Source organism: Gallinula chloropus (genome assembly GCF_964237585.1).
Source record: "Gallinula chloropus genome assembly, chromosome: Z".
NCBI lineage: Eukaryota > Metazoa > Chordata > Aves > Gruiformes > Rallidae > Gallinula > Gallinula chloropus.
In genome coordinates this window covers 27544092-27559579 of record NC_140089.1, presented here as the reverse complement: position 1 = coordinate 27559579, position 15488 = coordinate 27544092, and the positions used below count along the sequence as shown (strand labels likewise).

At 40.7% G+C, this 15488-nt stretch overlaps 1 protein-coding gene across 1 annotated transcript in view; it reads right to left on the bottom strand.

Annotated features, from left to right (window-relative positions):
* Positions 1 to 15488, bottom strand: part of FBXL17 (F-box and leucine rich repeat protein 17) — a gene marked incomplete at its 5' end in the record, with an annotated part of 308442 nt that overhangs the window by 291255 nt on the left and 1699 nt on the right. The window contains one exon of the mRNA XM_084278599.1: positions 3148 to 3270. Within this exon, the coding sequence (XP_084134725.1) occupies positions 3148 to 3270 (123 nt within the window). The remainder of the gene's footprint in view (positions 1 to 3147; positions 3271 to 15488) is intronic.

The window sequence follows — 15488 nt, the reverse complement described above, 5'->3', positions numbered from 1 at the left end:
ACATTTTACTTTTCTCATAAACATGTCTAATTTCTTTAGCACAGAAATTGCTATTTGCAAGATGCATTTCCATGAGCTATTGAAAGAATAGAGAAGATTCACTTTCCAAGATTATAAGCATACTTGCATGAGTTTTACAGCTATTTTTAAAGAATTCTGCTGCAACCCTTGAAGAGAGCAAGTTTACAGTCCTCTTCATATTTTAAACGAAAAACTCTCCATCCTTTTTAAGAAAATAAATTGTCTGCCCTTCTACAGCAGCACCTTACGTATGTACCTAAAGTAGCATGTAGAGAAGTAAATGGTTTATACGTCTCTGAAGTGCAACAGGTTTTTACTTGGGTAATCATCCAAAACCAGGCACCAGTCGACAAATACTACAGTGATGCAGGTAACAATGGGCTTCTTAACAATGGAAAATAGTTTTCTAAGGTATTGGTGAACAAAAGGAATGAAAACAATACTGTACTGGAAAAAAGCTATGAAAAAACCCCAGAAGTTTCCTCCTGTTATTTGCTTAGTTTTAAAACAGAATCGTTGCATATTTTAAAGTATTAGCTTATGAAGTCCATGGAATCAGAAACATCCACTATTTTTGCAGAGAAAATAGATTCTTTGTACCTGTAGACATTTAGGTAACTAACATGCCAAGAATTTTAAGAGAAGCCAATACTACAAAGCAGGTAAAAATCATAAAATACTCTTCATGCTGACATATATAAGTTAAAGTAAAACAAATAAAACCAAGCAGATAAATACACAATACACAGAACTTCCTCAATTTAAAAGCTTAGCCTCAAGAAAACCTAAGGACACTTATGATTACTCTTTCTAAGAAATGACCAAAGTCATCTAAAAAAACATTCAAAGCTACTTATCCACAACTTGTATAAATGAATGAGACATAATTTTAAGCCTGGAAAGGGCAAGAGAGCAACACAAGGACTTTTGTTTTTCTCTTACACTGTTGAGAAATGGTGTGGTTGCTGCATTCAATCTGTCTCACAGTAGTAACAAGTCTAAATTTTTCTTGCTATATCATCAGGCACTGATTGGGCTGAGACCAATGGGATGAAGTTTAACAAGGCCAAGTGTAGAGTGCTGCACATGGGACATAACAACCCCATGCAGCGCTACAGGCTTGGGGGAGACTGGCTGGAGAGCTGTCAGACAGAGAAGGACCTGGGGGTGTTGGTTGACTGCAGGCTGAATATGAGCCAGCAGTGTGCCCAGGAGGCCAGGAAAGCCAATGGCATCCTGGCTTGTATCAAAAACAGTGTGGCCAGTAGGTCTAGGCAAGTGATTGTGCCTCTGTACTCGGCATTGGTGAGGCCACCCATCGGGTACTGTGTGCAGTTCTGGGATCCTCACCGTAAGAAGGACATTGAGGTCCTTGAGCGAGTCTGGAGAAGGACAACCAGGCTGGTGAAGGGGCTGGAGGGATGGCTGAGGGACCTGGGAATGTTCAGCCTGGAGAAGAGGAGGCTGATGGGAGACCTTATCACCACCTACAACTACCTGAAGGGAGGTTGTAGAGAGGTGGGCGATACTCTGTTCAGCCAGGTGACAGAAGATAGGACAAGGGGAAATGGCACAAAGCTGTGCCAGGGCAGGGTCAGATTAGAAGTTAGGAAAAAAAAAGTCATTACTGAAAGTGTTATCAGGGCCTGGAACAGGCTGCCCAGGGAGGTGGTTGTCAGCTCCCTGGGTGTGTTTAAAAAAGAGGGTAGATGAGGTACTTAGGGATATGGTTTAGCTTAGGACAGGAATGGTTGGACTTGATGCTCTTAAAAGTCTTTTCCAACTTTGTGATTCTGTGACTAGAAACACAAAACACAAAAAATTGTGCTAGAAAACACAAAAATTGCAAATAAATAAACAACAAAAACCCCACCAAACCCACCCCTCCACACCAAAAGCCATGCATGCATCCCAAAAACCACAAATAGTGCCTAAACAAACAATAAAACCAACAAGCGAAGGCCCAAACCCTCCACACACATGGAGAAGAATAATACCTGTGTTTTCATATTGGTTTAGAATCCCTACAAAAAATTGGCAAGATGGGTTTCTTAGGCAATGCTACAACTGATGAACTTCAGTGAGATCCCAATAAATCTAATAAGCAAAACCACTAAAACCCTTTCTGGTAGAAAGAAACCTTTCTGGTAGAAATAAAGCTACACCTCAAGACAGCAAAGAAGAAAGCCTGACGTGACACATAGCACCTAGAGAGTAAAAAGTAGACCACTGGTCTGGGTATGCTTTAAAGCCACTTAAGAGAAAAATCAGCCTATCTGCATGCAACTTTTTCACAGGCATTCAGAAATACTTTAACTAGTAACTCCAGAAGCAGAACCTGCATGCTTTCTTATGAATTGGTGACCTGGAAATAATATCCCACATACAGTCCTGTATGTCCAACACAGATGGGTTCATGTTGCTGCTTTGTCAATGACTGTTCCACTGCACTCTGTTTTCAAGAAACTCCTGGAAATGGCTTTACAAACCTCTACAAGTAACTAAGAAACAAGAAACCTACAGAGGGGTATTCAAACAGCACAGGCACCCTTAAGAACATATTCCAAGGAGAAAAGTTATCATGAACAATCTAAAGCTAGGGCCTGTCAGGTTCTTACTAAATGAAATCCATGAATCCCAGAAAAATTTAATTCTAGGATCAGCTAAAGGGCTAAAAAGACACAATATGCCTTCTGATCAGTAGGAGATGCATCTGCTGAAGAAAAATTAGAGGAAATTTGTTAAAACAAGGATCAGTTAGATGACCTTCACACTACAGCATCCTCAAAACAGCTTATGTCTGTCTCAATATGAGACCTGACAGTTCTTATGAAAGGAACACTTAACTCCCTGATGCAAACCTGAGACAAGTAACCCACAACCCATTTAAAACAGCATCTGTCCTCACACTCTTCAACAACTGATCTCAGTCAAAAGAAGCTACATTTAAAGGTATTAATCTAAAGGTGCAGATATTTTCAGCCTCTAGTAGAAAAATCCCTGAAAGCAGAGACATCACTGTTTTAGGGGTTTCTTTTGTTTACCTTTGAAAAAGAAAGAGTACAAGTTCTGAGAAAAAAATTCTGAGCCATCAAAACACGATTTTCCACAGTGATCCCTTCATACCTGTTGACGACTGCTGAGATCCAGTTGCTTCCAAAACTGAAAATCTAAACAGAGGTCACGCCAATATTTACAGACTAACGATGCTGACAGGCAACGCTCATTCAAAGACAAGTTGGAAAATATCTGTAAAGAAAGAGAAAAATGTATTATGTCAGAAGTAATCACATTTTAGAGACAGAAGTATTTTATTACTAACCTGTCTTGTAAAAGACAGAAATGTATTAGCATGTGTTGCAACACACAGTTCTAGAAGTTGCCCCCAACTTGATTAAATCAAGGACAACAATGAAAACCCTACATCCCACAACAGCTGGCAATATTAGTAAGTCACATTAACACAACCAGCAATCTCACTTAAGCATTCATTTCTCAGACCAAATTTCAAATGTGCTTCAGAGATGGCATAACTAAAGAATGACAAATCCAAGTATTAGCTCAAAGTTATTTGCAAGCCATTGAAAAGGTGGTTTTATTCCTTTTCTGATTCTGATAAAAAGTAAAAGGGAAGATTTTTCTAACTGAATTGAAGACTCATAAAGGTACTAAAACATCATTCTTGCGGGAAGGGAGCATGGCACAGTGGAGCAGATCAGCAGACCAAATCAATGTCATACGAGGAAACTCAGGACAGAGGTAGCATTTTAGACCCTACGGTTTTGAGCACTATCGCAGCCTACAAAGAAGAATAAACCATAACTTTAAGGCATGTTCATAAATCACTTTTACATGTATTATATTCAGCCCATCCTCATAAGTACTGCTGTTGTTAATAAATATAAAGTCAAGAACTACATAAAAAGGTACCCTGTAACCACAAACGAACTTCAATCAATCTACAGGCCACACTAAAATGAAAAAAGGCCATCACAGTATTAAGATATCTACACAGGAATACTGACTGAAAAACAGAAAACAGTCCTCCCGCTCAACTGCTGAGGACATCAGGTACTAAATAAAAGCACTACAACCAATCTTAGAAAACATGCTCAAGAAAATCTGGAACTACTGAAGTCTCCATGGGAAGTCTCCAAAGGTCTAGAAAACAGGAAAACATTCAAAGAGACTAGGACACTTCCACCAAGGAAAAAGGACAGCAAATGGAGTAAAGGAATTAAGAGGAACATGGGCAGATAAAACAATGCCTGCTTCCTCCCTGAAGTTCTTTGCCTGTACTGGTGAAGCCATGCACAGGACAAGGCTGTGATCAGCACCAAAAATTACCATCACCCCCAGTCAAGCAGTGGTAAAAACACTAAATAGAAGTGGTAATTTAGTGTCTGATGTTCCTACTGCTAAAGTGTAATTCCAAGCATTAGAAAGTGACGGTGTGATGATTTGCATAAATTTTAAGTTACTAAAAGCAGTAGGAAACCTGAGTTCCTACTTCCAGTACGAAACAGAAGACTGAATCTTTTACTAGTTACAAAAACCTCAGAGAACATGGCAACATGATCCACATTATGTTTAGACCAACATCAGGCTGACTCCAGTTAATACTAGAAACAGATGCCAAGTACAAAATACTTCAACTAATCTTTGCTACTGTGGCAAATAACTGTGCTTATTTGTGGAAATACCACCTTCACTTCGAGCAACAAGAATTTACAGTTCTTAAAAAAACAACACAGCATTGGAGAAGAAATTTCCAGGAAGGTCCAAAAAAGCAGAACCAGTAATAAATGATCTAAAGCCAGGATCTCCACTGGTAAGAATTAAACAATATCCTTTAAAAGTATAAGTGAGATATGTCCTAGAACCAACAGTTTAGAATTTGTTGACATATGTTATTGATAGAATGTGAACCAACACATAATATAATCTATCTTATCAGTAAAGAGAGCTAACAGGAAAAATTACTCTTTAGCTCATTTTCTTACAGCAATAAATCAGATAGTACAAGCCATAACATCCAGTAGTTGTGAATCTGTATACATTATTAACTACCCCCACTAATGAGCAAGGTTGGTTTACAGTTTTAGATTTAAAAGATGCTTTTTTTCTGCATTACTCTTGACATTGACAGCAAAGAGCTCTTTGCTTTTGAATGGGAAAATCCAAAAACAGGGAGGAAAGCACAGTAGACAGTCTTGCCTCAAGACTTCAAAAATAGCCCACCGATCCTCAGGAACCAACTGGCGAAAGAGAGAGAGATCTGGAGAAAGGCAAATGACCAAGGGACTGTCCTGCAGTATCTAGATGACATTTTGATTATAGCAGAAACTCCGTAACTTTTTGGGAATGAGTGGGTATCACATGTCAAAATAGAAGGCAAAAATTACCCAAGAGAGCTAACTGAAGAAGCTTATTCCAGCCATCCAGACATCAAGGATGCATCCCTAGTCTTGAGCCTCCCGTAGAAATTATCAGCTGCGAAAGCTGAACTGATAGCTTTTGCAAGATCCCTAGACCTGAGCAAAAGACAGAGTTAACATATGGACAATCAGATTCTGCACATGCCTTTGGAGTCATACACACACGGAGCAATTTGGAATGAAAGGGGAGTGCTTTCAGCCCAAAGAACTGAAATCAAACATGCCCTCCAGATCCAGGAACTGTTAAAAAGCATCAAGAAGCCCAATGCAGTTACTATAATGCACTGCAAGCTACATCAGCTGGGGAAAACTGCTCCAGAAATAGGCAATTAATTAGCTGATAAAGCTGCAAAAGAGGCTGCAAAAAAAGGCATCCTAGTCTTAGTACCTGAAAAAGAAGCAGCCCTGCCAGATACACCTGTGAACTATGAGAAAGATCATAGCAAAGATTGCTAGCATAATTACACACTAAAGAAGAAACAAAGGAATGGGCTGTTATGCCCACAGGGCAAACAATCATACCACCCCCACCTCCCCAAAGAAATTGCCATGAAGGAGCATGACAAAGTGCATTGGGGGGCAAAGAACTTGACAAAACACCTTCAGAAGATAGCCTAAGTTGAACAATGACCAAAATTATTATGTTTATCACAGAGAAGTTTAAAATTTGCCTGGAAAATAATTCAAACACTAATAACTAGGTTTTGGGGTCATGAAAAGAAGTAACTCCCCTAAAATCTATTGGCAGGCAGATAATGTAAAGAGCCATGTCTCCATCCCTGTGCACAGTAGAGCAACAAGCCCATTTGAAGTTAAAACTGAAAAGGTCATGATGGTTTTGGGAAATTTCTTCGTTCTAATACAGACAATCATAAGTCAGGTTTGGCAAACTCCCCAATGGGATAAGAATTTCCATTACATCCTGATAGGGAACATTACTCAATACTTAACAAAATTGAATGTTGGATTTGTATGCGTACACCTGGACATTTTAGTAAAAACATCCCCCTAACATGCATTCCAGTTCCAATAAACACGACACTTTTAAGCAATCCACAGTTTGTCCCAAGCCACCAGAACAATAAATGGTGGCCGACGTTCCTTGGAATAGTGCAAGAAATGTTATGAGTTACTAACTGAAATGATAATCAGCATTCCACAATATGCCTATATGGGCCAGGTAATGACTCCATGGACACCCATTCCCTTAAGACTGGGGACAATGTATGTAATAATTACATAATCAAACAAAATAACAAAACTTTTCTAGAATGTTTTCCAGGATGTCATCATACTGATTACCTATCATATACTTAGACCCATGACAAGTCATACACCTGATTTGGAATTTTGACATTCTAAGCCACCCAGTACCACAAGGAAGTGGATGGTACTGGCTACACAGAAACCATGCACTGAAAACAGTACCTAAATCTGGAAAGGAGCACGCACTTTGGGACTACTTGTCCCCAACTGTAAGGGACTAGAGATACACCCTATCAACTGCCAACAAGAACCATACCCTCCTCTCTCTCTTCTCTCTCAGTACCCCTTAACAATTGCCGACAGCACCATACTTGTCCCGCTCTTTCTTCACACAAGCCCCATTTCTTCTCTCTCAAGCACCCTAACAACTGCTGAAACTCATCACCAAGCGACAAAGTGAATTCCACTGAATTTCACCCAACAGGAACACATCTCTCAAAGAATGTAGCCAAAGTCCTGTGCTATGCGTCCAGGCCTGGAGTCAACTGAAGGACAATGCTTGAGGGGGCTTGGACCCTCCCAAACTTTTGAGGACCCTCTGGAGGCCCTACTGGGCATGTGTCCCACCACCAGGTGGAAGGTATGGCTATACCAAGGCCTTATTCACAATGCAGTGAGACAACACTGTAAAGAGGAACGTTTCTCCACCAGACAAGAAGAGCTACAAGAAGGAACATTCTGGCACCGGACCAGAAGAGCTATTGACATATGAGAAGGAATGTTCCCGCATTGGACCTGAACACAATCAGACTTACAGGACACCACAGATCCATCCATTGTGGTAGTTATTGCACTCTTTTCCACTCACTTTCTTTCCCTCTTCTCTTCCACACTTGTTATGGGCCAAATAAAGCGACTTGACACTTGACTCTGTTTTGAGCCTTAATTCTGTTCCCAGGAATTGAAAAGACCTGGACACAATAAAACATCTAATCGCACCTCACTAAGGGGTTAAACTCATCCACCAAGAGCACACTGAGGTTGGTTGGAATGCCAGGGGGCTTAACCTCTAGTCTATCTTGTTGTGGATCATGACACAAACATCATGATAACGGACAAACTACAAAAAAAAACACATGACTTTGTTAGAGGTTTACTTCCACAGCTTGGAGTGAGCAAATTAATAAAAGAATCCTAAATATAGCTGTAGTTATTGAAAGAATCAAAAACAAAACCACAGATGTGATAACAGCCTTACAAATTGGAATATTCAGCCTACCACAAGTACTTTTACAGAACCAAATGGGTCTTGATTTATAACTGGTCTCTTAAGGAGGGGCTTGTACAGTTATAAATATAAGCTGTCGTACATATGTAGACCAAAGTGGAAGAATCTCCACAGACTTAGAGAGTTTACTGATCAATTTTTCCACTAACAAAGCCATCAGAGGAAAAAAAAAGCTGCTGAAAAAAATTGATGCAGACTTCTAGCATAGACAGTAGTAGCTACAGAAGTCAACTAAATGGTGCAGATTCAGACAAGCCTCTTGCCAGTTCTGCTGTCTGCAGTAAATATAAGAGTTCCAACTAGAAAAGGAGTCTGAAAAATAACGTGTAAAATATCAATTTCACTTCATGGCTTAAGGTTGTTAAATGAAGATGTATTATACTAAATGGAATTTAGTACTGAAGACTATACGCCAGTCTTGTGGTGTATCCTCCTTACGTTAAGGGATCTTACTGGTGGTCAAAATACTACACTAATACATAAAATGCTACAACTCACTTTGATGATATTCACCACCCTTTAATTCAGTTTCATTCTCTAGAGACAACTGATACTGTGGCAACTTACTGAGTTTCACATTGTTTTGTAATTCCAAGGCAGTAAAAATACAGCTCAACACCAAAACCATTCCAGCTCCCAAACCTCTTCATTTAACTCCTGCTTCTGATAAGATAGCTTCCTGGGGACAGTGGGTCCATAGTTAGCACATTTAATTCCTGAAAATTGAACTCAAACATGTACACCTGCATATCCAACACACACCTTTTCCCGCCTCAACTCCCCTCCCAAGCACCAGAGAGAGTGAAATATCCTTCAGCACTCTCAAAAAAAAACAACAACAAAAAAAACCCCACCCAAAAAAAAAAAAAAACCCAAAAAAAACCCACACCCCTAAGAATAGTATTTTCAAGTTGCATTCAACACTTTCAGGTTGTTTTTTTATTTTCTATTGGCAAGAGGCAGAGGTAGAGTTCTACAAAAGAAGGCAGGTGTTTACCCCACCAGGCAGCTAAGCACCATGCCTCTGCTTGCTTGCTCACTCACCCTCAGTGGGATGAGGGAGAGAATCAAATATTGAGAACAGACAAAAGGAACCCTGCGTGGCTTGAGATAAAGACAGTTCAGCACGTAAAGCAAAAGCTGCACATGAAGCAAAGCAAAACAAGGAATTCTTTCACCTCTTCCCATGGGCAAGCAGGGGTTCAGCCACCTCCAGGAAAGCAGGGCTCCATCACACGTAATAGTTACTTGAGAAGACAAACGCCATCACTCCCAACACCGCCACCCTCACTTCCTTCCTCTTCCCCCAGGTCCTTATATACTGTATACGACATCACACAGTATGGACTATTCCTGTGGTCAGCTGGGGTCAGCTGTCCTGGCTGTGTCCCCTCCCAACTGCCTGTGCACCCCCAGCCACCCCGCTGGTGGGGTGGTGTGAGAAGCAGAAAAGGTCTTGGCTTTGTATAAGCACTGCTCAGCAGTAACAAAAAAAAAAAAAATAAAAAAATAAAAGTACTTAAAATAAAATAAATTCTGTATTACTGGTTTTCAGCACAAATCCCAAACATAGCTCCAGAAAAGCTTTACTGAAGAAAATTAGCTCTACCTCTGCTGAAACCAGGACACAGACAAAAAACCCTGCTGGGGATTACTCAGCTCAAGTTTCTGAAACAGATGTTAGTTCTTCTTGCTTCAACCTTTCAACTTCTGGTTAAGACAGCTCAAGGGTTTTTTTCACCTTCCATGGATGCAAATGACTTTCTGGGCACCCAGTTCACACTGATGGCCTTATCATACTTTTCAGATACAGTCGGTTCTTTAATGCCAAGCTCTTGCTTCCAAGTAAGTGCTTAGACTCAGAGAACACAGTGAAAAGAAAATCCAAAAATGCAATGCCCAAGACAACACAAGTCAACTAACAAATATAGCAGCCTTTCAGTCAGACCACACTCAATCTGCTGAACTCAGTTCAAACAGTCCAATTTCATGTCTTTAATAGATAAAAACATACAAATCCCTTGTAGGAGAAAAAAAAAAAGCACATAAATAAGTTGGTTTACCTTTAAGCAACAAAACAACTAATTCCACAGTACTGTATTCAGGGTGTTTGCATACTGTTCTGGTTTTGCTGAGAGGGGAATCTCATCAGTACTTACAAATATCTAAAGGGCTGATATCAACAGAATGGGGCCAAACTTTTCAGTGATCACAGAATCATCGAATGGTCTGGGTAGGAAGAGACCCAAGGATCACAGAGCTCCAACCCCTCTGCCACAGGCAGGGACACCAACCTCCAGCTCTGAATCTACACAAGGCTGCCCAGGGCCCCATCCAACCTGGCCTTGAACACCTCCAGGGACGGGGCATCCACTACCTCTCTGGGCAGCCTGTTCCAGCACCTCAACACTCTCTCTGTAAAAAACTTCCCCCTAATATCTTAAGTTAAGCCTTCCCTCCTTCAGTTTTAATCCATTCCCCCTTGTCCTGCCACTGTCTACCCTTTTAAAAAGTTGATTCTCCTCCTCTTTATAAGTTCCCTTCAGGTACTGGAAGGCTGCAATGAGGTCCCCCCGCAGCCTTCTCTTCTCCAGGCTGAACAAGCCCAGCTCCCTCAGCCTCTCTTTGTAGGGCAGGTGCTCCAGCCCTCTAACCATCCTTGTGGCCTCCTCTGAACCCTCTCCAACAGTTCCACATCTTTCTTGTATTGGGGGCCCCAGATCTGGACACAGGACTCCAGATGGGGCCTCACGAGGGCAGAGTAGAGAGGGACAATCACCTCCCTGTCCCTGCTGGCCACCCCTCTTCTGATGGAGCCCAGGATACCATTGGCCTTGTGAGCTGCAGGAGCACACTGCTGGCTCATGTGATGCCCAGTGGCAGGACAAGAGACACAAACTGGAACAGAGGAAGTTCCATCTCAACATGACAAAACCCTTCATTCTGAGGGTAACAGAGCACTGGAACAGGCTGCCCAGAGAGGCTCTCTCCTTCTCTGGAGACTGTCAAAACCCACCTGGACACAATCCTGTGCAACCTGCTCTAGGTGATCCTGCTTTAGCAGGGGGGTGGGACTAGATGATCTCCTGAGGTACCTTCCAACCCCTGCCCTTCTGTGGTAAGCATAATGGAAAAAAAATTTCCCTTCCTGAAACACAACACTAATTCAAAAATAAATGTTTTTTAAAGACCAAATCACAACAGAAGAGTTAGAAGTACTGGTTGCACAGACTTAAGAAGCTTGTGCCTCAGAAACAGAGGGAAGCAAATCCCATTGACATTTAATACCATTCTTTAAAGACACTAATTTTAGGAATAAGTTACAGCTTTATGAACATGAACAAAAAAAAAGTCACACAGCATAAAGAGTCTAAAAGGGTCCACTCCTATGTCTGTCAATGGTTTTCATTTGCAAGATCTTTCAAACTAATTAGAAGAGTAAAGGTTTCTTTGAATTAAGTTTTTATTTCTCAATAAATGCCTTTAGTATCCAGGAAGAATAGATATCTATGAGATTGATTTCATTCCACTGCATCAGCTTTGATTCAGTGAAATGCTGAATAGATTGATGTAGATGTGGCTTGAGACAATTAATATAACTTTTAATTTGTGTATTTTAAGAATATATTTGGTTCAGATTTTAGTAGAATATGTCTGTAACTGTGTGAGCTGTTTCATGAAAGCAGCTACAAAACTCAGCCCTAACAGTGCAATGACCTTACAGGATCCAGAGGAGATAGGGGAGTCATAAACAATGAGACTAAAAACCAATTAAGAGACAGAGTATATCTTGTTTTCAGAGAAAATAAATGTGTTTAAGTTCAGATAAGCATGGAGAAGAAACAAAGCACATCTGCTGAGAGCGAGGAAGAACTTCAGCCTTCATCCCTGAAGACCACCAGAAGACCCCCTGAGTGTCACTGAGCATGCTCTTAGAAATAACTTGCATAGCCCTGTCTTTTCTTAGAAATTATAATGGACCTGTATAGTTAATCTGTATAAATACGAGGAATTTGGCTTTAATGGGGGCACACATTGGGAGGAGCGATCCCCTGTGTGCCCAGCGCTGCAATAAAGGATACCTGCTTAACAGTCACCAAGGCTTGTGAGTTGATTCCAGCTTCCTGAGGCATCAGCTTCACAGCATTAAGAACAACAATACATATAAAGAACATTCAAATGTAAACTCAAACATTCCATGGTGCCTAACGATACATTCACTCTGGGAAAACTTCTCATTTGTTTCATCAACTGGCTGCATATTTTTTCAGCAATTCAAGTTTCATAATCAAAATAATTGTATTGATAAAAGATTCTGTATTTAATTAAAGGAACATGCTTAGTTCATGGCACTTTACTATGATCTCTTAAGTACAGCATTTGTTAATTTCAAGCATAGAGAAGTTAAACTTCCAATGCTTTTATGTTTAATAATGGCTGTTCCATTCTATTTCGGAAAATTAAAAGAGCCCTGTATCAACAGGAGACTAAAGAAGCGCAGAGAAACAGTTGCTTAGTTTTTAAAAGGTTTCATCACTTTATCCATGCAAAAGCCCAAGTGAGCAAGGGAAACGTAAATGATTCATTAGCACCTGAGTATATAAAACTATAAGAACTCAAGGCACACACCTCCGAAAAGAGTCTCAGTACTTAAAGGGAATCAAGTTAGAAATACTCTTGCAATTAATGAAAACGTGTCAGCCAGGAAAAGCAATGGTGTTATTTCACATCACAGGCAGGATTCTTGTGACAAGCTGCCATCAGTAGGAATAGTTTACTGGCCCCTTACTCCTGTTTACCTTAATGTTGGTACCCAGATAAAGTCTTTTCAGGCAGCTAATCCTGAGGAAAAGTTTTTCAGCTCAGCTCAGTCAATTTACCTGCAATTGCATGAATACTCTACAAAGCAAAAAGGCAGCAGGAACATTCAGCCAGAGCTTACAAAAGGGAGAGAGACACAGCCCTTAAGAGCCACTTGCTAACAGACTGCTTTGGCTGTAATGCAAAACACCACTTTAGTTTCTATCTATAAGAAGTGACAGAAGACTACAAATGGAAAGATTCCTTATAAATAAGCAGAATATCCTTACTGCAAGGGACTTTTACTCCCAGCCATCCAGCTGTCCTCACAAAAAGACACCTGGGCTGCTTCTGAATCACACCAGTTAAAAAATGGAGACACTAAAACATACTAAAATCCATGAAAAATCAAACACAGGCACCCCAAACAGAAGCAACAGATAAGTGAATAGGACACGAAACCAAGAGTTACATTTAATTTATTTTGCATTCAAGCACTGCATAACTTGTAATCTATTAGTTTTCTCTATGCAGTAATACATACTTTGAGGGATGCAGAGCAAGCTGAGCAACACCTAAAAAACACTAAGAAAAGTTTTACCAGCCATGAGGAGTGATCATCAAGCCATCTATCTGCTGGAATAGCAGATATTTACACTCCGAGGCATTTGTCTCCTCCATCACATAACTCATGTTTTCATAACATAATATGAAAAACTGCATGCTTACAGGACAGCAAACTTTTCACACACACACACCCCCTCTGGAAATCAAAATACTTCTTTCTTATAATTCTGCAACATATCACAAAATATATCATGACATCTTTTAGAATTTTATAATTGAAGTAATATCCAAGGCATTTGTCTCCTCCATCACTGGGGAATACTGGCAAATAGACTTTTCAGAATTACCTACATGCAACTTGTATATTTATTGGTGTCAGTAGATACCTCCTCTGGTTAGCCAGAGGCCTTGTCATACCAACAAAGCTCGAGAAGTAAATAAAATCTTGTTATAAGAAGTGATATGTAGATGTGGTATTCCAGAGAGAATCTCCTCTGATAATGGACCTTCTTTTATTGCAAAAATGGAACAGGAAATTTCCAGGATTTTGCAGATTAAGTGGGAACTACACCTGATCCACCCCACCACCACCACCACCACCACCACCACCACCCCCCCCACCTGGAGGCCTCAATCTAGTGAGAAAGTAGAAGGAATGAATCAGACTCTGGGAAGACAAGTTTCTGAACTCTGTCAGGAAGCACACCTTAAGTGGACAGAGGCCTTACCCGTGGCTCTTTGGGAATTCAAGTAACCCCCAGGGTTAAGAGAGGTGTAAGCCCCTTTTAAATGTCGGGGGGGACACCAAATGCATGTAAAAGGTCAGGCTGCAGCTAAAGGATACTTCCCTTTCTCAGATTTTATCTTCATGGTACAGATACCTAAATCAAAACGTTTCCCTTCCTCTGGACACACCCGTTCACCCATTCCAACCAGGAGACATTGTTTACATACAGACCTGGAAAGATGAACCACTAAGGGAAATGGAAAGGACCCTGTACTGTGCTATTGACGACTTATACTGGGTTCGAAGTACAGGGAATTGATTCATGGATTCACTACACACAGGTAAAAATGGCACCAAGGCCTGATAAAGACAAATGGACCTCTGCACTGACTGCAGAAGTCAAACTTTGATGAACTAAACCCGAGATACAAGATTTGCCTAAATAGAGACTAAGTGCCCACAAAGACAATTGCTTGGGGGTTTTTAGGATAATTTAATTGCCTATTGATTAGATTGTTTATGTGTAAAATGAAAATTTTCCTCCATAGGGTTAATTATAGAACCTCCTCAGCATAACTAATTCTGAGCTAAGGTCTAAGTATTATAAAAGTATGTTCAGTGTTAGTTGAATGTAAAAGACAATTGTAGTTATAATAGCGAGACATACAAGACCCACAAGAAGAGATCTCATAGGGGGGAAATATGGTATCTATAAAGTAAAATTTTCTACTTCACAGGGACAGAAGTATGTATGTTTGGGTTAATTCTTAGATACTGTTTAATTTAGATTTAAATGGACTGACTTGTTTTGCTAAGAAGTATCTTTGAAGAAGAGCTGTAAGCCCAAGGAAGGGGAACTGTCCTGCTGCAGCAGGTGCCAGAGCTGGGGCATTGCCAGAGAGCCCTGAACTCAACAAGAATGGGCAGGAACTGGGGGAAAGGGAAAGGTGATGGGGGAGTTTGTGACCATGCAAATTACCACCCACACACACCTTCAAGGAGCATACAGTGCTGATTTAGATATGCTTGACCAATAATAGATGATGTGGTAATTACTAACCAATTACCATAAATTTAGGTGTTTTTTTCTAATCCTATAACAAGATATATGGTGTACATTCTGTGTGCAGTGTGCTGGCTATGCAGAATTGCCACCCAGCACCCATCTCTGTGCAGACATGGAATAAATCAAATACCTCTGCTCTGTGTGTATATTGGCGTGCTGCACACCGGGCAATGACCTCACTTTTGGGACAACAACCTGAAGGACGCTGTGACCTGGTAGGAAGCCCATGCTGGAGCAAGCTCCTGGCAGGACCTGTGGTCCCATGGAGAAAGAAGCCCATGCTGGAGCAGGTTTGCTGGTAGAATATGCAAACACATGGAAGACCCATGCTGGAGCAGGCTGGTCCTAAAGGGCTGCATCCTGTGGAAAGGGATC